Genomic DNA, 26,793 nt, shown 5'->3' with positions numbered 1-26,793 from the left:
AAGACTAATTGAAACTAGGAAGCGGAATCGACGTGTAGAAGTGGAAGTGGATTACATTAGGTGCCATTAGCTAACTGACTAACAACATTTTTGTAATTAATCACCTGGTCGAGCCCCATAGCCCAGAGACAAAGACAAACTCAAAATTCAACGAGGGCAGCCCTCACAGTTCCAGTTCCGCATTAAGTGCGTGTCCAGCCGACTGAAACTTGCACTCATCTAAAGACTCTATACCTACAGCCTGCCCCTGTTCAGCTGTTCGCGAAGGTCGCTAAATATTAAGTATACGTATGTAGAATGCCATTAAGCGGGCAGTGAATCTCTTTTTGTTAATGCTTCATAAAATTGAGCATTAGCTCAGCACTCCGACAAAGAGCAGGAACAACAAATTGAAAATTAATAACAAATGCTTAAGTGTTAGCAAAAAGACAAAAAAAAGCCAGCAGAAACCGAAAACAGAAACAAATTCAAATGCCTGCAAATTGTAACATGGCCAGAAGATATATAAAAGAAACAATATCGAATAAACAAATGCTTGAAGCATTAATTAAGCATCATGAAATTAGCAAAGATTAAGCGTGACAATGGCCGACAGCCAGCTGGGGGGAGTGGGCGGGGAGTCTGAGCATTTAACAATATCAATGTCGCATCGCTTATCGGTTATTGAACGCGCGAATTTTATTGCAAATTGGAAATCGATTGGCGTCGCTCGCTCGCAACGTTTAAATAACTTGAAAAATAATATAATTAATAATACAATCATTTTTGGCATGCATGAACATTTTTCTGCCTGACATGCTGCAGCTGTGCTGTGGTTGTAGTAGTAGAAGAAGGAAGAGGCCATTCAGGTGGCTAGCGCTACGCTTCAATTTTTTTGCCACTAGCTCGAAACTGAATTATGGCCAACACACGCTGGCCGGCCATAACAATTAAGTTTTGTATAACAGCCATGCAAATTATTTACATTGATATGCATAAAATTGCCTTCAACTGTGGTTAGCATTTACGTTAAATTTGTGTTGTTTTCTTGTTTATGCCATTTTAATGACCTGCCCTTCAAAACCGACTACAAACTATGGCCCGCAAGAGCTCTGGGGCGAAGGAAAGCCAAAACTGTTTAAGGCGCGAGGTAATAAACTGATTGAAGGATAAACAAATCAAAGTTTCATAGCCGTTTCAAACATAGATGTCGCCAAACAAATATGTAAAACAGTCTAGCAGTATAACAGTACAACAGTTTAACAGTATAACAGTTTAACAGTATAACAGTATAACAGTATAACAGTATAACAGTATAACAGTATAACAGTACAACAGTATAACAGTATAACAGTATAACAGTATAACAGTATAACAGTATAACAGTACAACAATATAACAGTTTAACAGTATAACAGTATAATATTATAATAGTATAACAGTTTAATAGTATAACAATATAATATTATAACAGTCTAACCATATAACAGTATACACTTAGTACAATAGTGGCGAGCCGTTCAATAAATTGCGGTAAATTTAAATGTATAAAACTTTTATAACAGTTCTATAAATAACGGCGAATTGTATAAGCGAATTGGTTGGCCTTTGACCAGCTTTTTACCTGTACAACAATCGTTGCAGTTGCCATGCTCATTAGTCAATCAAAAGACTTAGGCAACGAACTTGAGCACCTTTGTTGATCTATGCAAATATCAGTTAGAGGCGCGACACCGTTAATCAGAATAAGTGTAATTAAAGCCGCCACCATCACACACACAGCTGGTTACCGAGCTTAACCCAGTAAGCCGCCAGCAAGGCCGCTGGCATTTTATGAAAAGCGAAAATCACAGCCAAGCCAGGGAATGGTAATCTTGTCCAGCTGCGCGGCTGTAATCCAAGCTGAGTGACATTAATGCGCTGCCAGCCAAAAGGAAAATATTATTTTTTGTAATTTAACGTTTACCACGCTGCTGGGCTCAAGGTTCTAAGCCGCTGCGAAGGGGTCTGGGTCTGGGCAGCCCGTTAGCCACACGTTTCATGCCGCCTGGCATTGGGCACATGGCAAGCGAATATGTTGGCCGTCAACACGTTGATGGCTGCTGCCGTTGCTGCTGCTCCACTTAGCACTGCAAATATTTTGGCTAGCAATTCGGAGTCGCGTGCAAAAATTAGCAACTGCGCGAGGGGAAGGAAGACGAACTAAGATGAGTCTTTAAGACGCGAATCGGCTTAAACCAAATATTTAATAAAGTCAAACGCAAAAGTGGCCAAGCAGATCTGGAAAATGCGCTGCGTCATCCACAAACAAAACAAAACTGACCATCAACAACAATAACACAACAACAACAACACAACAACAACCAACGTGAGCTGTGAGCAGTTGCGATGATAAACAACATTTTGGCTAAGGGGGAACATCGAGACAGCTACCTCTGGGATTTCCCAAGCAGCATTATCCGATTGTAGCTTCTCGGCTAATATTATGAAATTCGTGCCATGAGATATCTGAAACGATTGTTTGTATTTGCCAAATATGCGAAATGGGCTGTTGAGCTTCAATGAATTGGGTTAGCAGCAGGTGAGATACATGGCAGATCGGGTATATATAATGGGAAATACATTGTGCTAGAGGTAGAAATATATATCTAGTATATATGGAATTTCTTTGAGAGCATTTTGGAAGTATTATGATTTCAGTCATTCTTCAGGTATTCACATAGAAGTGTAGTTCTTATAGATAGATAGTGCTAAAAGAAATTGTGTTAAGAATATGGAGATAGAAGAGAGAGATTCTTGATAAAGCTATATAAACAAGCTGCTCACATTTGGGATATTTATATCTTCTTACATAGTTATCTAGTAATATATTAAACCTATAACAACAAATTGCTTATTGATTTTATTTATACTATATAATTCGTATAACTGATATATATGTATATATATATATTCCGTTCACGCCATTAAAACCATATTTCAGATAATTTCTTAATTGCATTCCAGCTCTGTCTCTATTGTCACCCAAATAGCCATTCTTTGGCTTCTATTAGACACATTTATTATCAGTTATTACATGAGTTTTCTGGCCTAAACAAATAGTTCAAGTTCGTTGCCTGAGTCTTTTGTTAGCAATTCACGCCTTTAACGCAGCCACTCGCTGCGCATGGCAACAACTTTCAACTGGGTCGTTGACTTTAGGGTCTGAGAAATGTGTCAAGGTCAGCCGTGCGCCAGACAGCAAGAGAGAAAGAAGAGAGAGAGGGAGCGAGAAAGAGCATCGCCTACGTGCTCAGCGACAACTGATAATTTCACAATGTGATTCACCGAAATGCTCATCTCTTCTGAATACAATTCGGGTAGATCTCCGACACTTAAAAGTGCATTACGCAATTGCTTTGATCAAACAAAGCCGAAGAGCAGACAGCAGCAAAACGGAAACCAACCGAAATGACCTTGGTCCGTGGCTTTTGTTCTGCTGTTGAAGACTGTGAAGTCGTCTGCAGGCAGCTAAGGTTGCAGTTGCTAGGCCTACACGACTACCCACAAGCAACGTGCCAACCAGCCAACCAGCCAACCAGCCACCCACCAGCCACCAGCCACCCACCAATTGAAGCCACTTAGAGTTGCCCGCTTGCGGGCGTTCAAAATTTGCTACGTTTGCTGCTTGCTGTTTGCTGTTTGCTGTTTGGCATTAACACAAAGTTCACAGCTGAAGCTGCCTGAGTGTGTGTACAGCTGTGTGTATCTCTGTGTGTGTGTAGGTTTACGCTAGTGCCTGCACATACAGCCAGAGCAACAGCAACAGCAACAGCCAACCACAACCACAGCATAGGCAACAACAATGCGCGGTAATGTTTAATGCTTTTTAATACTTGAGCCGTCGGGCGGCTGGCGTCGCAGTTAGTCTCAGCACAGCCGCAACGGAGTGTGCACGCGCAGCAGCAGCAGCAGCAGCAGTAGTCAGCCAGTCAATCAGTCAGTCAGGCAGCCGCAATCAGTTGGCCAGTGAGAAAACGCATGAGCAAAAGTCATTTTTCGAAAAATCCCAACAAGTTTATCCATCCGGTGGGGAATGCGAAAATATTTGCTCAAGTTGCTTGCGGCGGCTCAAAGTGTTGCCCCAAATTGTTGCAAGTGCATCAATACGAATCTGTAACGGTTAACCAGCCCAAGTGGCGGCCAAGTCAAAGTTGTTTTGCAGCCAGTTGATTTCGCAAAAATATAAAACAACAACAAAAAGTCTAACAACAATTTATTGCAAATTTTAGTGCGAAAAAAAAGAAACAAATCAATAAAAAAACGAAAAACAAACAACGAACAAAATAAAACAACGACAAGTGACACAATTAAACGACAACGACAACGGCAACAACAATTCGTGTTTGCCCTTCAAATCAAAATTACAACTAAAAAACCCAAAAAACACAAAATTCAAAAATAAAATAAAACTAAAAAAAGCCTTAAATAAGCACACGCAACACACCCACAGTAAGGGCAACAAAAAGGTGTAAAGACTTCAAAAGTGTTCAATAAGTGACGCCCCGACCTAGCCAACTATATAGCTATATATACATAAATTTGTCAACGATGGATGCGCCTGCAAAACAGGTAAAAAGCACACAAAACAAAAACAAAAAAAAAAAACAAAAACAAATATTCCAAAATAAATTTGGCAAAAGCATTTTTTGTATGACAACTTAACTAGGCTAAGTAACAACAGAAACAGCAACAACACTTACAGCTGCGTGACAACTTGTTGTGCACATTGTCTTTTTGCTGTTGTTGTTCCCTGCCACGCCCCGGCACCTGTGGGCCGAGGCTCAAGAAACTTGTTTACGATTTGTTTGCTTTGCTTCAGGCTTTGGCACTTTATGCACATCATCATCATTATCATCACGATCGTAATCATTAGCATGATCATCAAGAGATTTTCGACACCTTATTTGCTGTTGCGGTTGTCTCATCCTCAGTTGCATGTTGCAGCGCACGTAATGGGAAGATTTTAACAAAGATAAAAGCCTGACCCGAAACAGGAGAGAAATTCAGGCTTATATGAATTTCACAGCGCCTTTCTAGTTGATTCTCACATAGTATTAGAAAAATGCTTACAGATTTTATTTAAATATAGAGATTTATAGAAATACAAATAGGCAGACATATGATTTGACAATGCCTTTCTATGAGATTCTCACTTTTCAGCATAAATAGTTGGAACAATAAAGAAAACAAAATAATGAAAAACTTGAAGTTCTTTTAATGAGTGATTGAAAGCAAGCAAAAAACAGGCAAATGAGTTCAAGTAGGATTCTCGTGATATAATAATTGATAGAATTAAGGCTGAAAAAAAAGTAGAACAAATTATGGAAAAATGGGGAGAACTTCGTAAGAGTTGGAGAAGTTAAGAAGAACATTTGATAATTTTCAATTATTTGTAGATATAATAAAAAATATATTGTAGATTGCAAAACAGCCTATAAGTAAAATAAGTAAAATAATATAATAATATAAAAATAAAATAAGTAAAATATAAGCCAATATATTATATTTAATATAATACCAAAAACCTAAAAATAAATGGACAAATGAAAGTGAAATGAAAGTACGCAATGGGAAGAGACGAATATAACTAAAGTGTAAAAGAGAAACAGAGGGAGAAAAGTAGTAAGTCAAGAGGGGAGAAAGAGAGGGAGAGACGCAGAGAAAGACAGAAATATGAATAGCGAAATAGAGAGAGGGGGAGAGGGCGAGAAAGAGAGAGATAGAGAGAGTGTGAGAGAGAAGGGAAAAGAAAGAGTCACACAGAGAGACATAGCATTAGGCAGACATAGAGAGATCATAGAGAGACCAAAGATCTGATTGCACAGAAGCTATGAAAATTGCATAGAAGGGCACGTAGCATTAAACAAAAGATTTTAAGGTAAAATTTAAGAAAAAAGCGCCATTTCAACTGCATAGTTTAGGCTGCTTAATGGAAACGCCGTGCAAATTGAACGAACAACTTAAGATTTCCTCAGAGACTTTAATGATAATCCAATTATGTAATTATAAGCTCTAGAGCAAGTGCATGTTTAATATAAACGAATCAGCTGTGGGCAGCGATTCTATTAAATATTGAAGCACACCCAAATGCTGTTGTTGTTGTTGTTGTTGTTGTGTTTGTGCTGTCGGCTCAGAGTGGCAAAATGAATTAAATACACAAAAATTGCATTCGATTATTAAAATTGTTGAACAAAAGGCCCCCAAAATGTGAGTTTTTGGGGCTTTGGCTTTCAATGCAAACTTTAATTGCATTCAATTTAATTCAGCTGCTGGTTGTTGTTGTAGCCGTTGTTGTTGTTTGATAACCTTGTGCACAATTCACAAGCCGACAAAAAAAAAATATTTTGCGGCCAAAGTAAATGTTAAATGTTGGCCAATTGTTGCTTAGCATTTTTCATATTGTCTGGCGATTCGATACGATTTTGGCTTGGTTAGCGACGTCTGGCATTTAATGGCCATTCAATTTGTTATTAAAGAATTATGAACCGTTCAGTTCCTCAATTTGCTTTGACATTTTTCATTTCAATTGAGCTGAAAAATATGTCTCACAGCATTTTTACACGTGTCGCCCAAATGGAACGCATTCCCAGACATTTGATTCTCCCTTCACTTTGCCAATCAAAAAGCAGAAGTTGTTGCCACTCCACAATTGACAGACACAACGACAACAACAACAACAACAGCGACAACAACACCGACAGGTAGCCCGCCCACTGTTTGAGCAAATTTTTGGAGCGAATGGAACGCGAATGGGGAAGCAACATTGACAAATTCGGGCTCCAAATCAGAATGCGGCAGCCAAACAGAATCCAATTTAAGATGAGCTGAACAGCAACAACAACAACAAAAAGGCAGAATTAAACTGTAAGAGATACACAAATAAACGCTGTGAAGTGGCTGGCTGGCTCCTTTTTCGTGCGCAGCTGATGCTGTGAATCGGAGATCCGAGCATGTCTGCCGCATCTGTCGCTTTTCACTTTCGAAATCCAATTAAAATACATTTTTTATCGTTTTGCCAATAAAAAGCTGGCGCAAGTTTGTGCCTTAAGTCTCTTGTTTGAGTGACAAGTTTTGATGTTTTAATTGCGAGCATTTCAAGAATTTTAATGCCTGAAACAATTTAAAAATATAATTATTAAAAATAAACTTACAACAATTCAAAAGTTAAAATTAAATTTAACTAAATTATAATTTTAATTAATTCTACAATTAAATATTGCATAAGTTAAAACAGTCTAAAGCTTGTGAGTCAAGAGAGCTTTAATTAGACATTGAAAGCAATTTTTGGAGCAGCCAGAAAACCTGAACATGAAACATATATAAGCTTGATCGAGATTAATAGCCAAGCCAATCCGTCAAACTGTCTGTTCTAATGCTTGGTTTCTCTGTTTGCATGTCCGAATGTGTTGAGGTTTACCTGTAGTCGTCTTACTGGGCAGATGGCTCATCCTTCATTCACACCGCAGCAACAGCAGCTTCCCACAAGACTGCAGGTATTTCCCAGTCAGTCACTCCCAACTCGAATAGCCTTTGAGGACTGCAGGCATCTCCCAGTCAACTCGACTACTCTTACCAATTTCTATTTATAGATCTCTTAGCATTTTAATGGAACATGCTGCGTGTCATACTTAATTATTTTTTGATTTCCTAATTGGCTATTAGGCGGCTTTATTAGCCATCTTCCAAATAGCATTTAGCATTTACCCCGCCAACAAATGTATATGTAAATGAATTATAATTTTTAGAGTGTTTTCTCTGGTAATGCAAACAAAGCGTGACATTCTCACTGGGACTATCAATAGTCGCCAAGAGGGACCTGGCCTATGCATATTTATGAAACGCTTCCACGTGCCGGCTATAAAACATGACATCGGATCGCATCGTATCTGAGATTAAGAAATGTGCTAACAAATTAATAATAAGAACTGAAATTGCTTTAAAACAAAAAGCGAAATGAAAATTAATTTGCTAGCCAAGAGATATGCCAGCCAGCGTGGCTCTGGTACGGTTAGTTTTCGCCTCCGAGAGATGACTCAATTTGTCGGCAAATCAACTTTGATCTTATCAGTGGAATTTTATTGCTAGTTCCTTGCTGTTCCTATACATATATTTATATATATATATACAATGGAATATTTGAACTGTTGAATTCTCTCGCTTCTTCTATTAGCATTTTCGAATCTTATTAAGTTGCTTGTGCAATATACATATTTGTTTTTAGACATAGCTAAAGTTCAGAGCGTGCGATTCTTTCGATATGAAATTGCAGCAGCGACGCTGACTGCGACGTCAGCTGCCTTTTTTTTTTGTTTTAGTTGGCCCCGCACTTGAGCTGTGTTTGAATTATTACGCGAGTCGCTTGATCGCTCGTTCGCTCTCTGCGCCTCAAACACACGTCGCCGTCGTCATCGTCTCTCTCTCTCTCTCTCTCTCTCTCTCTCACACTATTCAGCTGTATTGTTATCGTTACATGTGCTCATGCTCACGCCAAGCCAGCCCTCCCTGCAGGCCCGCCCCTTTGGCTTATTGTCGCCCCCGCCTCATTTGTTTGCCTTAGCTGTTATGAAACGTAATTGTGTCAAGGTCAAATTTACATGAACACGCTAAGCGCCGGCAACGCTGCCGTCGTTCAATGGGGGAGCCAGGGGCAGCGCGGCTTTTTGGCGACGTCTGTCTCGGTCTCTATCTCTGCTGCTGCCGCAGCTCTGCGCTCCGCTGCTCAGCTGTTCTGTGTGTTCGCTTGACAAACAGTCAGTCGCGCTCTTTTCCACGCTGTTTGCTATGCAAATGTCGACGGAGAGCAACAAACTGACAGCCTAACAGACAGCCAGACGAACGACCAAATGGACGGACAGCCAGAAAAGGTGTCAAAGCAAATAGAAAATTGTAGCTACAACAAATGGAAACTACTAAGAAAACTGAATGAGCTTCAAAGCGAATTGTTAAACTCTATGTAAACAGAATAATTAATAACATTTACTTTTCACTCAAACCTCTTTTATATCCCTAAGTATTTGAGTTCAGCAATCGACGAGCTAAACTCTTCGATTTGAGCCACTGTCTTGGTTTTCTATAGCCGCTGCTATGACAAAGCCTTAATACACATCGCTCATTAGAAATGCAAATTTATAAGGCTGCAGCACCCACAGTATTTACTCGCTAAGTTGGCACAGCCATTAGGCGTTCACTCTTTATATTGGGTTTGTGTGCTTTGTGCTTGTGTTTGTCTGCCAGTTGTCACCTTTGCATTTTTGGGGGCATTTCCCATGTCAAGTCTAAGCATCTCACATTTCAGTCCATGGATCAGCTGCCTATCTATGCATATTAGTTAGTTGCGAAAGCAACACGCGAGTTAATTTGAGTTGTTTGATTGAGCTGGGAGTGTATAAAAGGTCACTAAGTCCATACAGCTAAGTGACTAGCTATTCAGAGACTCTAATTGGGAATCTCGTTTGAGCATTTTGCTTGCACATCAATTAGTTAATGAAATACGCAAATGTAGAAATGTTAAACAATCGACTCGAATTACGAACTGTGTTTAGCTATCGGCAGATATCTAGACAGACAGTGGGATATTTGGGTGAATTACAAAATCTGAGCTAGAAGTTCCCAAATATGTGAATGATTCATGAATTCTTTTTTGGAAATATTCACTTTTCGCCTCAATAAACTTTTAATGCTTCAGAATGTAGTCAAGAGTTTAATCAACTTGTCTTCCGTGAATCTTGCATAATTGTAATTATTCGATGATTATTCACTGCATTTGATCTGAGCTGGGTTCTGTTGAACACATTAGCAGTCGCATCTTGATTAAGCATTCATATTTAGATGCGATGCATCATCGACTGCCTTTCACAACATTCCCAGACGATTAACGCCAGCATAAAGAACAGCCAAAGCGATTTGCAAATGCCAATTTATCCATTGTTGTTAATAACGGCGATTATCTGGCTCAATATGGTGGCGTGCTGCCACCCACGAGCTTTCCAAATGGCCAACATTTGTCTTCAGCTTATCGATGGAATAGCCAGCGCAGCACAATGGCCAGCACTCTAAATACCTGCAGATTAGTCATAGTTCAGATAAAACAAAAAAGCCACGCCAAAAATGGACAATCTCTTGATAAATATCACAGTGGTCAGCTATGCGGCAGCTGCAGCAAGAGGTGTTCCAACCGGCTTGTTCAGCATGCAACAGTATAACAGTTTTCAGTTCAGTTGATAATGTCAATTAGTAATTGTGGTTTTGCATAACAATTTTGCTTAGAGACAGTTATAAAAATCTATGCTTTGGATACATCAAATAATTTATTAATTAGTATAACACTTTATGTTAGCTATACTAGTTCATTATTGTTCAAATTTGAGAAGTCTATGATAATAGTTAGACTATAAAGTTCGTATAACACTTTGCAAAATGTAATACAGTTTGTATAACAGTTTGTATAACAGTTTATATAACAGTTTGTATAACAGTTTATATAACAGTTTGTATAACAGTATACAGAGTTCTTATTTATTTTTAATCTCGTAAGGCTTAAATCTATTTAGTATAACAGTTTGTGATGTGTACTACTAATATAAAATTGTATTAAAGTATAACAGTTTGCAAAATTATATAATAAATTAATATGCTATGCTCAGATCAAAATTATATATAACGATTGTAGGATATAACAACATAGCACAACAAAGAGTTTGTATAACACTTGTTAAGTCTAGGCTCAATAGCTCACGCCTCCTTCAGTATAACAGTTTGGACTTCTTTGTTGCTGCCTTTATAATTGATTAACATGTATGATACCAAGTAAAGCCTACATTTTATAGCAGCTAAGTTTATTTTTGTATAACAGTTTGTGGTTAGTGCTCAGCGTTGCCAGACTGGCATTTGCCCGCAGTTGCAGTTGAGCCCATTAGCATTGCAAATACAACAGGCGATAACCAAAGCGAATTGCGAAATTCCTGCAGGCAGTCGGCTAAGCAAAGTGAATGGGATTCTGGCGACGTGGGCGAGTGAGTGCTCAACGAGGTCCGGGAGCACAGTCGCAATAGCAGTCAGCCGGATATGCATGGCATGCAAATCAATGCAGAACATTTGGCTGATGCAAGAGCAAGAGTTAAAGCTATGACATTAATCTGGGCGCATCTTCGTCATGGACAAGTTGCCAGGCGGCATTTGCATGCCAAGCAGGGGCGAGGCAGGCCACGGTGGCAGCTGCTGACACTTCACAGTTCATTGGCGCCGTGACAAGCCCACCAACAGGCGGCACAGTGAGCACAGTAGGCAACAGACTTGACGCAGACGGCGCAGATCGAGCCTCCCATGGCTAACGTTTCAATATCTCAATTCGTGGCGGCGCGGCCAACACACGCCCCAGTTCGAAATGATTCAGACGTTGGTTTTTTGGCTAAAGTTGCAGCAGTTTTTTTTGTTTTTTGCTTTTTTGTTGGAGCTTGTAAAATGGAGGTAATTGTATGGCTGGCTGGCTGGCCGGGCCAGGGCTGACCTTCAAGATGTCAGCGTCTAGTGTTTCCGTTTTTCAACTGACCAAATAAATTTGATGGCTGCTGTCTGCAGACATGAAAGAAGTTCGTTGCCTAAGTCTTTTGTTTCTAATGGGTCGAGGGAGGGCGGGCGCACGCGGCAGCATGACGCGTGCATAAAAATAAACATTCAAGTCGGACGACTGTTATAGTTAATGAGCCGCAATGGCTGCGCGCGACGGCATTAACAAGATTTAATGCTAAAAATAACAAATGAGTAGCAATTACGAGACTCCAGACAACAGACAGCAGACCGCAGACCCCGGACCCCAGAGCCCAGACGGAGACAGTCTGTGAAATAACCCACGCGACTGAGTACGCCCCATAGTCGCACACACATACGTATATATCTCTTGATTTGATGATGTGGGAAACACTCGAAATAGCAAATACAACAACGCAAGTTATTAGCACAAATAACACAACGAGAACAAACAACAGCAAAGCCTCAAGCATGGCAAAAAGGGTATGGCGGGGCAGCCACTCAACAGCAACAGTCAAAGTCTCAGCAAGGCACCCGGATTCGTTATTTATGGCAGACGACGGTTAGAAAATTTATATACATTTGTTATGCATGCATATATATATTTATTGGGTCTCTGCCTCTTCACCAGACACAATTCATCACGTGCGTCATTTAACAGTTCAATCGCTGCCCCAGCCTCAGCTCCAGCATCAGCATATTCTTTACAGCCGTACTAAAAGGGTTTTCTACTCAGATCTCTTGGGGAGTTCAAATACATTAAGCTGAAGGTCAATTAACGGTATAGCGCACTTATGTTTATTAATAATGTAGCCATCGAGCAGCATCTCTGTTGGGAATCTACGACAATTGAATTATTTAGCAAACATGTTTTATTTTTAAATTTTGATTGTCTTGTTTATCTTAATCGCATTTCAATGGCTTTCACTGTAGCATTTACCGGTTGGCTTAACTACGCGCCTAATTGCCAAATTCCCCAACAAGCAACAAAACAAACGGATGCTGGATATGAAAGCAGCTTGTACTTTCGAATGTGTAGCGCCCCACAAACCAGGCAAACAAAACAAATACAAATGACTTCAAATAAAGCTAAGTCTAAAACAAATCCGGTTCAAGCTTGATTCTCGACTTTAAATGTTTGATTAGATTGGTCTTGGTCTTGGACCTGAGATAAGCAACGATTCCAGCTGTGCGTAATTTGTCAGAACTTAATTAATTTTTGTTTAATTATTAATTAATTGCAGCCACCCACACGCCAAAGCCAATCAAAATGCTGCACTTATTTTCCTTTTTGCTTCCACTCTTCCTCTTTTGCTTCAATGCTCCAAGCCCAGTGTGTTTCTGGCATCCATTTATCAATTAGTGTATTTTTTTCGGCTTGTTGAACACAGCTTTAAGTGTATTCATACTTAATTAATGGGCTATTAAACTACGACTTTGCATGTACAACAACGGGGCGTATCTGCCTTTTTTTCTAATTTGGGGATTTGAGCTGGGATCTAGAGCTGAACAGCGAAGCGGAACAGGCGGCAGGCAATCGGAAACAGTTGCCAAATCGAAATATTAGCCTTGGCTACGCTCTGAAAGGTTAAATAGCATGACTATTTACCATTTAATTATGAATATATAGAGATTTCTGACCGTTGAAGCAATCAAAGCGTTTCCACTCTATAACATTTGCTTAACCCAATTCGGTTTAAGCTAAAGAAGACGAGCTGGCACAGTAACGTTGATTGCATTTCGCTTGCGGCACTTAATATATTTTTTACTGCCTGCTTTTAATGCATTTTACATTACATGTTGAAATTGTACATGATAAAAACCAACTCCATAACGAATGTTCATTTGAAGCTCTGTGCAAATGCAATTGAGTCACGGATCTGGTTAATCGATACCCTGCAGAATACGCTCATCTCTGAAGAGAACACTCGATAAATACTAGTATAACTGCATAGACTTATGCAATCGATACCTTAAAGAAGTTCATCCCTAATGAAAATAGAAAATATTGAGACGATATTTATATTTCCGCTGATCTGCTTTAATCAAAAGCCTGCGGAAGAGTTTCCTTTATAAACTGCATAACTGTTTTATCGATAGCCTGCTGCAGGATTTTAACATTCACTAGAACCGATACCTACTGTTGATAAGCTGCTTGAAGCAATACTTAATAGAAGATATTCATTTGAAAAGGCAAGTTTCGATTGCAATGATATGCAAATATAGTTAAACTGTCGAGATTTAGTCACTGCCTAAACATAATCAATGTGGGCGACGTTCTTCTCTGATCGGACACACTCGATAGTTGTTAAATTGTGACGCGTGTCAGCGTTGATTTGCCGCTGATAACGAAAAAAACAAAACAAATTAGGCAGTTCACAACAAAAGTTAGCTTACAGCTATTTAAAAAATAACAACAAACATCATAAGCAAGCAGCAATCAGAAACCAGGTAAATTTATGGCCCAGCGCTGAAACGGGTTAAATTCGTATACAGATCGAGGCAATGACCCAGAGAACTACTGAAAATACCGGCTGAAGTAGCAGCAGCACCTGGAACGGAAAGCTACCTATCGAATAGTCCGATCCATCTACCTATCTATCTATCCATTCGAATCGATCATTAAACATGGCCTGAGAACTTAATACGTCGATAAGACTCAATTCGATATTCTCCGTTCGCCACAACCATGGTCAGATCATTTACGGACAGTCCGAAACAAAACAGCGCTGAGAATTGGGCGAACGAATGGAGGCAACAAATTAGCACGAAATTAATTGCATTTAAGCAGCAATAAAAATGAAAAATTACCTTTATCGCACAGCTAAAATCGTGTCTTCGGGTCGCTCCCACCGAAATCAGTCGAGTTTTTATTTGAATTCCTTCTTGTTTTACTTTTGCTTAAGCTCGTTGCGGCTCATAGCGCATAGATCTATCATAGAAACTTTTTCGCTTTCACAAATACCCGCACTGAAAAAGCTGACTATTAACATATGTAAAACGACATCGACATTTGTTCACAATTTGTTTTATTTCACATGTTTAATAAATTGCCTTTAATCTATGTGTGTTAGTGTTAGAAAATGCTAAGCACATTTCAAATGTGAGCGTGTGTGAGTGTAGAGCTGTGAGCTGTGTGTGAGTGTGGGTGTATTTGAGTCTGTGTGTTAGATACTGAACTAGATGAAACGTGTGGAATATTGGAAAGAATGTCCTGCATCTTAATTGAATTTGCATTTGGAGAAATCCATTTCGGGATGCTGTTGCTTGAATCTAAAAAAGATAATGGAAGATTAACATTACGGAGAGCTGAGAGAGCAGCGAGGGAGAGGAAGGACTTAGTCACTTACTTCTCTAGTATATCCTGTTTCTTACGGTCCTCACTGGTGGGCAAGCCCATCTCCTTTTGACGCTGATCGTACATCATTTTCTCAACCATGCTACGCGTCTCGCCATCCAGATCAGATAGCTTGGACGATTCTGGATTGATTTTGCGTGTCGATATTTCCGGATCGGAGGTAACTAAGCGACTCCACCAATTCATGCGATTGATCTTCTCGAGTGTAATGAGCACCGTTTTGCTATCTTGGATCACCCAAAGCGATTCCTCCTGCTTGACCTCGGCACAGAGCTCGCCGTCGATGATCGGCTCTTGACCTTTGAGGCCCACCTTCAATGTCTTCTTGCCAATGCTGACCACAATGTCGCGGGCACGCAAAGCGAATGGCACATTGAAGGGAATCTTCAGCTGCAATTAGAATGTGTAGATGGATCAGTATAACCAGTTAATGCTGTTCATGATGATCAAGATATCTCTGACTTCGACTTCGACTGCAGAGCAAAACCAATTGCAAACAATTATGAGCACGTAACGTAACGGAGGTGAACATCTCCGGTTCATGTAATTTGTGATTAATGATCTGAACGCCTTCGACATTCTAGTGGCCACGTAACAAAGTCAACACAAATAACAATTGTTGACGTTGATGTTGATGATGATGCTCTGATGCTGTTGCTGATGCCCAGTGCTTTGGACAACCTTGAAGCAGCTAATAACAAAAAACGGTCTATAAATAAAACACACACACACTTCCAGATCTGGCCAAGAGGCACGTCTTGTATCGCCAGCTGCAATCAGAAAACTGGAGCTTCAGCATATCGCTGCCCTTCACCCAGGTCCAGGGCCTAGCCAGACCTGCCTCAAGGACTGAGGCTTGGTCTGCATTCAACGGGAATTTAGCTTAACTGCCTGCCATGCAGAGTTCAAGGACGTACAGCGGTTGTTTTCTTATGCATACATATATATAGCCAGATCCGGTTGCACTCAGCGCACAGGAGCAGCACTTGGAATGTCGCTCAACAGGTTGCCTGGATTTGCGCCAAAGTTAAGATTGACGAACAATGCAACGGCAACAGCAGCAGAAACAGCGATAGCAACAACAACGGAGGCTAATTGAGTGAGGACTGTTCCAAAGTTCAAAGCAATTACAGTGGCGTCTAAAATTATGTGCCCACTGCCTATTAATTGTAAGGCCAGGCCACATGCACATATATTAGCACCTTTTCTATTAACTTTAATAAAAAAAATTAATAATGCGATTTATGTGTGAGAAAACTAAACAAAAAAGAAAAGAAAAAACCTAGCAACGGCAACATAATTAATGCCTAAGTTATTAGATACTCAGTCGAGCCAGCTGAGAACACTGCAATCAATTAGCAACGACAACAACGAGCGACCCACTTGCCACAGTCGTTGTCGCATGTGGAAACGCAGTCGCAGTCGCAGTCACAGTTGGTGTCGACAACTGGCAAACAACAATGCAAGCGGCTCACGCGGCTCTTTAATTAAAAATCAGACAAAAACAACAGCGTCAAGGACGCTTTCGTTCAACAAGAAGACAAAGTCAGCAGCCGACCAAGTCCGCAGCACGACACGAAGATTCGTGCGTGCACATCTGCACAGATCTGCGTGTGAGTGGGTGCCCAAGGTGCCCCAACAACAACCACAACAAAGTAGTAACTACAGTAGCAAACACAACGGGCAGCCAACAACACAACAGCAAGCACTAGAGATGAGCATGATTATGATCGGGGCATTCCGTTCATACCTAAAGCATTCCAACTAGAGATGAGCGTCTGTGCTAGTTTTCATCGTGCTGCGATAACACAAGTTTATTCCTGCAATTAGTAATCGCATGTCTTTTCTTTTATCCAGCTGTTACCAAACTAAGTCTTTAATCGATACTTTGTCAACACGCAATCAAACGCTCAGCTCTAGCAGCAGCTTCTGTTAGGCACTTGTGCGCACTCTGCAACGACATTGTGGAGGCTTCAATCGTATCTTGTCGCCGACGCAAAGCTCACACATTTTTGACAAATTGGACTTAGAAATGTGTCAAAATTGAAAATGAAGCGGATGTCAATTGGGATTTCTGAAGCATGGCGGACGACGCGGATGTAAACGATTGAACGGCCAATGTGTGGGTGACGGCAATTAGCAAGAACAACAACAACAATAGCAGTCACACTTAACATGGCTGCAATTACCAGATTAGACCTGCTGTTAGCAGCTGCTGCTGCATTATGCAACACGTATGAATGTGTGGGTGTGTGAGTGTTCGTTTATTTGTAATTGCTAATCGAAACGGCTACCGATATCGGTTAGTGGCCTTTCGGCCTGTGCTGCGATATTCGAAAGGGAATTTTTTCGAACGCCAAAGCTTTCACAGTGTTGCGAAGGTTGTGCAAACAACAGTTCTATTCTGTCTGGCCGTGTGGCTCATTTACAAGTAGGAAATTTACACAAATCGCACACACACACACACTTATACAGACAAAGAGCCGCATTAAAACACAGCATCAAAATTAAAAGCAAACAATGGTTCATGCAAATGGGCGTGTTGAAAGCAATGAAGACAGCAACAAAGCTAAAACATGATGCGGCTAAAAAATGATGCCAACAAAGCTAACACCACAACAACAACAACAACATGAACAATCATTTAGTCGTCAGTCAAAGTTCAAAGCATACGGAAAAGGTGTCGCATTTGAATTAATGATTAACAAGCCCAAAACGTATGGCACACTTATGAGCAGCGACAGAGAGCGAGGGAGTGCGAGTGTATGTGTGTGTGTGAGTGAGTGAGATGAAGAACGAGCCTCTAATAGACGCTGAAGCAGACACCAAGTCTGACAGTTGCCGATTATGCAAATTACGTCTGCCTGCATTAATCGATAGTCAGCTAATCGATCATCGAACAGACTTGTGCACTAATTCTTCAGCCTGGCAACATAAAATACGCGCTTGGTTTCTATATTAAGGGCTTATTTAAATTAGATAAAGTGAAAGATATTTTGAAAATCTATACATATGTATATATATAAATATATAGGAAAAAATAACATTTAACTGTATTTGTTGTCGCGCTTTGTTTTGCTCAATTTGCCTAATTCTACGAATTTCGAAACAAAATCGACAGCAACAACTAAAAGTTCGCTTGACTTTTCTTAAATATGTATGTGTGACGTATAATTTATGCTGAAAGAAGCGGTACGGTGCCTGGCACGAAACACCGATCTCCAAACCAGCGTGGAAACAATCAAAAATGCCAAAAAAAAGACAGAATAACAAAAATAAGAAAAAAATCATTTCAAAACTAGCCAGAGTTGAGTGAGTGGCGCGACGGCTTCGATAACATTATCAGAGACCCGAGAGCTGCCCCATAATAATAAAATAAAACCTGAATCAGAACTGATCGTCGGACATAGTATATTGGAGTAGATCGGTGTCGTCGCCACTTGACAGCCAAATCATCAATTGAATTGCTTAAATCTGATTAGAATGGCAACCAAGCTGCAAACTAGTTCCAAACGAATAAAACACACCAAAAATACGTAGCTCAAGTGCTCGATCTGTCTGTCTGTCTCTCTCTCTCTCTCTGTGCGTGTGTGTGTCTGTGTGTACCAATTGAAATTGTTAGCTCTAAAGCTGAGAGTTCGCACAGATCCGGTAGCAGTTAAGACCCCCATAAAGAATTCCCAGAGATCAGTCACAACAGCTAAAGCCAAGCGACAGCTTATTGGCCTACTTGGAGACAAATTAGCATAAGCGAACGCTATTCATAACTCAACTCTAATTGATCGATAGCCCGGGATTATGCAAACTGGAAAATGTGATACAAATCTGGCATTAGAACCCAATTAAGGCTACGCGTTATATCTACCAGGAACCATAAGCAGCCAAAACGAATTTAACGCAAAAACGGATCTCCGGTAATAACCGAAAAGAAATAACTATAGCACACAATCAAAAGTTCATTTACCTATTTGAGCGACATTCCTCCGCTGTCAACTGGCTGTCACTGTCATTGTTGAGGATCGTTTTGTCTTCTGTCATTCTGCACATTTGCTGTAGTTGACAATTTTGGAGCTGGAGTCTAAGTTGTCTAAGTGAAGTCTTCCCTTAATGCATAGCTAACTTGCTTTACGAGCGCCATAAAGAATGTGATCGTAAATGTAGTTTCGTTTTCTTATAAACTTGACTTTTTTATTCGTAATTAGCTAGAAAAACCCACAAAATATTAATGAACAATTGACGTCATTAAGAATTTCAGCGTAGTATTTCCGTTTACTCTGTGACTCAGTGAATCAGCTGTGCATAGTTTTTCAGCATCATTGATTGGCGTTAAGCTCGTGTTCAGAAGCCCGTAGGCAAATTTTCTCTAAAGCGTTAATCTCCGAAATTAGCTACGACAAATGCTGCTATACAAAGCGAGCTTCCAGCTGCTTCTATTGTGATATTATCTTTGTGTTGCTTTGCTGTGCCAGCTCGAAAGAACATCGAGCGATACCTTTTGCGGAGGCCTCGATTTAATTTTGGGATATTTATTTTATTTGCAAAGGGAAATGGGAAAATTTAAGTATGTGATCGAGGCATCGATAAGTCTTTGGGTAATGAGGAAGCTATCGATAGTATTTAAGTGCATAGGGATATTTTTTGCATAGAGTAGGGAAATTACAAAGCTGAAGGATATTCAAGACAATAATAGTATTTTATTTTATATTTGAGGGAAATTTGGCTAATAGAGGAAATTTATTTTAAAAATGACTTTCGTTATCTTATATAAGTATGAGAAACATAGGCTATGCAAATGTAAGTGTTTAATTAATATTTTCTGTAATTTATTCAATGCCTTTTCTTGAAATACACATGTAAGCAGTGACGCGTATCAATGGGCCGTATTATGTAGTTGGGATTTCCCCGTGCCGCGTTAAAAATTATTAACTAATGTCACCAAAAAAAGAAACTGCTATTAAACGTTGGCAGCAAAGCGCTCAAATATTAAAATGCTTCGCATAACATACACAACCGGCAAGCGCACGTCAATAGAACTCTGGCCATAAAATATCTAAATAAAAGATATATAAACATATACATATGTGTATGTATGTGTGTGCTTTTTGCATGCTTAATTATATGCAACAAAAACAACATGAAGAATTGTTAGCTGTTTGTTTTGGCTCGGCGCGCAGCGAAGAAGCCACAAAGCTAACGTTTTGGTGAATGTTGTTGACTTAACATATTGGCTATGACTGTAGATTGCTTTGAATTGGATTGGTTGTTGTTGCCATTCTGTGCGCTCTGCGCTGTGCTGTGTAGCTGGTGTTGCTGCTGCCTCGCTTAGCTCTTAGCTCGGCTAAATTCAAATTCATCTCAATTCCATTTGGCTAAAGTGTTTGCTTGCTTTGATTCTCCACGCTGGTAACTGGCAGTGTCAGTCTAAATCTTTGTCAACTCAGCTGATTTAGGAGATACCGAGAGACATATATAAATACATAAATTGCTATAGAGTCAAGCAGCTGGGCAACACTCGCCTGTCTCACTTAAAAGGTGATAACAAGCTGCCTGTTCAAGGGGCATAAAACAAGAGAGAAAAAACTGAAGACAAATTTGATGAATGTTGTTGTCGCAGCAAACAAAATGTGTAACAATTTATTTGCTATAACAATTGGCACAGTGTGACAAGACAAGCAATTATCGCACGATTAATTCTGTTTATTGACCTCATTGAATTTTAACAAACATTCCATTAACGCGATAGAAATTCAGCCTGAGACTGTAGAAATTCTCGTTTTCATTTAATCGCCTTGAAGCTTGAGCAGTTTTACCATGGTATATAATTTCGTATTAGCTTTATAGCTTGATTTAGCGTTTCTTATGCAAAATTTTGACACTAAATGCTTATATTAGTATTCCAAAAAAGTTATATAATAAATTCAATAAACTCACTTTAATATGTTCAAGTTTGCCAAAAAAAAAAAAATACTAAAACAATAAATTTATGATATATGGTTATTTTTTTCTATGTGGAGGCAAACTGTGCCAATTAATTGGCTAACAAGAAAAGGGCGTGTTGTGCAGCCTTTTGGCAATTATAAAAATTAAGAAAAAAGATATGTACAATATATATGAAGTCTTCTGCGGCTTTTGAAGCCGGATCTAACAAGACACCCACGCTGTGAGCCCTTCATCAGCTCTTGTATTGGCTGCGCCGTGGGATTCAAGATGCCAATATTCAAAAGGCGATTAAACAAGCCCAAGCTACAGTTGAGTTGCAGCTCAATTTGCCAACGAATTTGCCCACAGGCCAACCTAAAAGGGCACACAGCAACGAAGAGGCAGGCAGGCAGTCGAGTTGATGTCGTCTATTTATAGAAAGAACTGAGAAAGTAGCTGAGGCCGAGAACATCAAAGTGACAGCGCGGCAAATATCAAATCAATATTAAGAGTTGGGCAGAGGGGTTGTTCGACTGCCCACGCCATCAGGCGGCAATTGATCAGAGAATGTTTTCTGCTATAAATATAGCACAATGAGCAGCAGCTGTTATGGCATGCGAAATCCGGCAAGAAAGTAGCTATCGAGCCGCAAACAACGAGAACAACAGCAAAAAGTTTGCGCATCGCGAAGCAAGCAACCTGTCGACAGCTTTTAACATCAGCGTTAACGTTAGCGTCAACGCCGACGCCAACGCCAACGCGGGCAGCGCAGCAGCAGACATCGCCGCTATCGCCGTTTGCTCTGGGCAGTTCAGATGCTCGGCGCGCGCCGTTTGCCTCAGTTTGATTCTTGACGCCGTTTAGATCGGTTCTGTTTTTTATCGCGTGCTAAAAACAGAAATTATAAGACAAAAAAGAAACAAATTATATATACCAATACACATATAAAACAAAGACGTTAAAGTCGCCAAACAATCAATTAACAAACAAAAAGAACGGTCCAAAACAGCGACTGACGCCCAGTTGAGTGTTTTGTGCCCAAACAACAAGACTGACAACTGGCATAAATATCTATATATAGATATATATATTATATAGGACTTGTGATATTATTAATAAGTTTCAAGTGTGTGTGATAATTACTTAGATAAGCTAAGTAAATTTGCCAAAAAAGAAAAAAAACAAAAGAAATACACAAAAAAAGTAAGTAAAAAAAATTACAAAGTCTGTTGAAAAACCAGTTGAAAAAATTAAAAAAAAAAAGAAAAAACTTTGTACAAAAAATATATATATAAAATATTTTTGAGCGCTGATAAGACTTCCGCATGCTTAAAACGATATTTACACAATATGCTTAATTCACAAATGAAAAAAGCTCAAATATTTGTGTGCACGCAAACAAAAGACTTAGGCAACGAACTTGACAAGTGTCTGGTGCGTGCGTGCAACAAATTTAGAATTAATTTCGTTAATTGCAACAATTATATAAAGAAGCAAGAAAAACCAACAATAAATTGTCATTTGCATTTCTAAAAGTGCCTGCCAATAAAATGAGAAAGGCAAAAGATAAAAACCAATAACAACAGCAACAACATCCACAGAGACGGCAATCCAAATCGAACCAGAGAAGTTCCATTAATAACAATAACAAAAACTAGCTGAATAAATAATAGAATGCGAATCTGCCTTTTAAAAGCCGTGTGCCAGGCAAATATCAGACCATAAATATCAAACGAGTTGCCAGCGGACAGACAGACAGCCAGCGCAGACTCGAAAGTTCACTTTTTATGTTCAAGCCAAAATAAAAAGTTTAAAACTCAAATAAAATAAAGGAACAAAAAACTTAGCCAAAACTCCAGTCGAGGGGCAGACCGAATTTCACATGACATTTCAAATTGATGGAAAAAGGGCAAAACTTAGACAAAGAAATTATCATAAAAAATGCCAAATGTCGTCAGCAAGAGCAAAAAATAAATCACTTCATATAAGTAATGCCCGCATATCTAAGTAGATTATATAAGAATGGGCGCTTATGAAGAAGGCATTCAAATAGACACTTTCATATTTATAGATGATCAGTTAAGCAATTAGAATTAGAATTAAAGAACTCTAGAAGAGTCTATAGATGCGAATCATACTTGGATTATGTATCTATATTTAAGATACATCTTAGCGCGCATCTAATATCAGTTATAGCTTATCTACATATAACCTATGTAACGCTTTAACTCCAAGCTTCCATTTAACATATTTTCTTTACTCTCGCAGATGCAGGATTATTGGCATATACCACGCGCCTCGCTCGTCTCCTCCAGCAGCTCGGCCATCAGTTCGGCGAGCTCCTCGAAGTCGTCAAACAAATCGAATTCAAATCCGCCAACGCTTGCACAGCGCAGCATCCACTCCACTGCCAATTCGAATGGAACTAGTGCAGCTGTCACAGCGGCTGCTGCGGCGGCTGTATTGGCGGCAGCCAAGCGCGGCTCCCGCTCCTCACAGGGCTCCAGCGACAGCAACAACAGCACACGGGTGAGTAAGACGAGCTAACAACGTCGAGCATCCACATTGAATTGTGACTCATTTCGAATTTTCATCCGCACACACAGAGCGCCGCATCCGGCTCGTTGCTGCTGACGGCTGCGAATCTGGAACGATTTGCTGAGATACACAAGAAACAGGAGCGGCAGCACAAGATGCTGCTGTCGGAGCAGCTGCCCAGTGTGCATGGCCACAGCTCCTCGTCGGCCAATTATAATGCAAATCTGGCACTGGCCAGCAACGCCAAGGATGCAGTAATACCCATCGATGCTGATCCCAATCTGCAGTACGTACGAACCAAAGACCTGGACACCGTGTCCATAGCCAGCTCCATGCACTTCACCATGGTAAACGGCGAACCAGGCGGCGCCAAGAAGCCCAAGCGTGGTCTCTGCGATCGTGGACGACAGGTGACGGTTCTCATTGTCAGCATGAGCACCATCTTCATGCTGCTCATCATGGGCATGGTCTATGCACTCGAGAGTAAGTTGGCTCAATATAATAAACTCAGACTCTTTTGGATTGGCTCAACTAACGTATTCTCCTTTTATTTGCAGTGCGTGCTCGTGATATGCCCAAGAGCTAACGCAATTCCGTGTGGTATTTAGAATTCGGAGGGGGCGCGACCACGCCCCATACCGTGGCTTCATAGTTTATTATTTATTGTACTTCCGTGTCAATTATTATTATTGTTATATGCGTTGTCATCGTCTTTCTGTGCTAGTTGCTTAAGTTATTTATTACACAAACACAAATTGTTCTGAGAAGCGAAATTTTTGTATGGCCTGCGTCATACTAGTATTAAGCGAAATAACAATTACAATTACAATTAATTAGCGTTAAATTAGTGGATCAACAAACTGTATCACAGCAATGACCTGGACAATGGACCGATACTGGAGTGAATGCCGAATAGCCAATACCCACGCATATATATATATGCATCTATATAAATATATATTTATATATACTTAAATATATATATCTATATATATTTAATGATAAATTTCTTTAGTTCTTTAATGTCTATTCAGAGAAGCAATTGTATATTTCCATTAAAGAATTAAGTTTTTTAGCCCTGTGATATGTCAAAATAAACAGAATTAAAATTGTATGACAAAAATGCGTTGGGAATTCCTTTTGATCTATGAATCACGGGCTAAAGAGAGGTCAAGCATTCTACACTTCTTTGCTATGAGTCATCCCTCTACAGAGATACCGGGTTCAATAACTGAGCTGATGAAGCGTTTAGCAGCACCTGCTCCAACGCACGTAAACACTTTTGCTGATCACCTCAGCAACAAAAACATATGCCTTAGCAACAATCATCATGGATCAACAACAACATAAGCCGTAGCAACAACACACCTGGATAAACAACACCTGGTGAAGGTTTAAGTAGCAACTTTCGCTAAATATATTGAAAACTAACTTCCTAACTTTCAATAATATATATTTTAAGAAACACTAAAGCTTGAACTAAGATATATAAATTAAAAGATAACGGAGCTAACATAATAGATTATTATAGATAGTTTTCTCTGCTCTATCTATAATTATCTATCTATCTATCTTATAATTTGAACAAGTGTTATTGACGTCAGAGGCATTTTATATACGTTCGAATAGTATACTCCTGCTTTAGATAAGCTCAGAAAGATAAAAATATAGACAATAGCTGACAGAAACTTTCACATAATAAAAATTATATTAAATACATAAATTGTGTTATATGTTTAACAAAGGTAAAAAAAGACGTCTAAGCGAAAATATCAAGTTTTGACTAATAAAATTTATTCATAAATTCACTTGGGTAAGCTTTCTTGGTCTCAGAAATATGTGAACTTAGCTCAAATAGCATAAAATTCAAACTGAATCCTTATAAGGATCTCTCTGAGCTTGTTATATGCAAAGATTTTAAACTCACCTCCACCTCCTGCAGCGTTTGCGTCCACATGTATTTCTCCAGAGTGCAGCCATTGCCAGAATTTGGCTGCAATTTGCCCACTTCATCCTTTTCGCTTTCATCCTCCGCCTTTTCAATGGGTTTGGAGATTTCCTCATTGGTTGCTGAAACTCGCGCCGAATCACCACCAGCTCCATCTAAGAGCTGCTGACGTTTTCTAGAAGAGATCAAAGCCCGTTGAAGATAGTAATTTAATCAAAATCGCAGCTAACTAACTTGTCCTCCTCCTCTTTGATAATGGCAGCGGCTTCTTCGTCGCTAATATCACAAATCTTATTGTCATCCATTTCCTTTTGACGCGCCTCACGCTCTACTCGCTCCTTTTCGTCCTTTAAACGCTGCGTAGCTTGGCGTGCTTTGACCTTTTCCTCATGGGCAGCTACAGCCAGTTTGGCCTCCTTGCGGAACACATCCAGTAGCAATTTCTCCCACTCATCCTGCTTGGCGCCTGTGTAGAAGTCTGTCTTTCGACGCAAGAAGCTGGCCAATGTATGCAGAAACTACAAAAAGCATGGCAAAAACGTGGGTTTATGTTTGTTTGTCACAGTCGTTCGCTGGTACAAAGGCATATGGCATGTTCGCATTATATGTGCTCAAAAAGAACTGCGATGCTATTTTTAAATGAATTGCTACATATATACATTTGTTTTAACAAAGAATTCGCGATTATTTCCATGTTTCTTTGTACCATGCTTCCAGTTCCAGAGTGAAAACTTACGTCGGGCACTCCGCCTCGATGCTTCTCTGCTACGGCTAGCAATATGTTGTCGAACTGTGCTTCGTCGGCGGACATTGTGTTTTGTTTTGTTTTGTAAATAGCAGACTTTGTCAATATTTATTTACGTTAGTTTTGTTATTTTCTGGAAATTTCCAAATTGAATCCTACTCCGAGTTGACGGGTGACTGCCGGTGACTAAAAGTGTGACCAGCTTGACTTACGCCAAAAATAACTTTTAGCAAACCCAACGAACAAGCAATGCACTTAACTAAAATATGGCAATTATTTCAAAATATAATATTTATATTACTTACTCTTCATTATTTATTAATTTTAATACAGCATTTTGTAATTTAATGGCTTATTAACTTATTTTGGTTATAGCCAGTGCTTGTGGTAGTTTAATGCAAGCGATATTTTTTCATATCAAACAGCTTTTACTTAACTAGTGTATTACTTTAACGGACATATATTAAAAAATGTTGTAGCATAAGAAAGGGTTATATTAATTTTTGTTTTTCGTAATTATATTAATAAATTTTTATAAAATATACTTTTAGGCAACCAAAAATTCACATGTACAAAACGCCGCTTAGATTAGTTATACGGGAATTGCGTTGGTCAATTCACACTCAACATCTGCTAGGTAGCAAAAGCTCTCAATTTAAGTTTCGCTCACTCTTTCGTACTCCTCTCGCTCTTTTCAGTGCATGAAAATGCGACTTTCGTCCTAGGCTCTCGTTCATT

The 26,793-nt window shown here is 39.6% G+C and overlaps 2 protein-coding genes across 3 annotated transcripts; one reads left to right on the top strand and one right to left on the bottom strand.

Annotated features, from left to right (window-relative positions):
• Window positions 1-4,392: 4,392 nt before the first annotated feature.
• Window positions 4,393-24,032, top strand: LOC111605671 (protein MTL1). 2 transcript variants are annotated; one of them, XM_023324335.2, is made up of 4 exons: window positions 4,393-4,590; window positions 23,093-23,353; window positions 23,431-23,845; window positions 23,920-24,032. In XM_023324335.2, exons 1-4 carry the CDS (start codon window positions 4,570-4,572, stop codon window positions 23,946-23,948), a joined length of 726 nt encoding a protein of 241 aa, XP_023180103.1. In that variant the 5' UTR covers window positions 4,393-4,569; the 3' UTR covers window positions 23,949-24,032. The 2 variants fall into 2 exon arrangements, with proteins under 2 accessions (XP_023180103.1, XP_023180104.1); XM_023324336.2 differs by lacking the exon at window positions 4,393-4,590 and adding an exon at window positions 21,684-22,027.
• On the bottom strand, window positions 14,574-26,246 carry LOC111605670 (nuclear migration protein nudC). The gene is made up of 5 exons (XM_023324334.2): window positions 26,047-26,246; window positions 25,545-25,828; window positions 25,290-25,485; window positions 14,898-15,295; window positions 14,574-14,820 (listed from the first exon to the last, which is right to left on the bottom strand). The coding sequence occupies exons 1-5, from the start codon at window positions 26,119-26,121 to the stop codon at window positions 14,769-14,771; spliced, it is 1,005 nt and encodes a 334-aa protein (XP_023180102.1). The 5' UTR covers window positions 26,122-26,246; the 3' UTR covers window positions 14,574-14,768.
• Window positions 26,247-26,793: the final 547 nt, after the last annotated feature.

This window comes from Drosophila hydei, unplaced genomic scaffold, assembly GCF_003285905.1.
Source record: "Drosophila hydei strain 15085-1641.00,03,60 unplaced genomic scaffold, DhydRS2 tig00000001-arrow-pilon, whole genome shotgun sequence".
Classification (NCBI taxonomy): Eukaryota; Metazoa; Arthropoda; class Insecta; order Diptera; family Drosophilidae; genus Drosophila; species Drosophila hydei.
The sequence above is the reverse complement of the archived record's forward strand: the minus strand, read 5'-3'. Positions and strand labels throughout refer to the sequence as shown.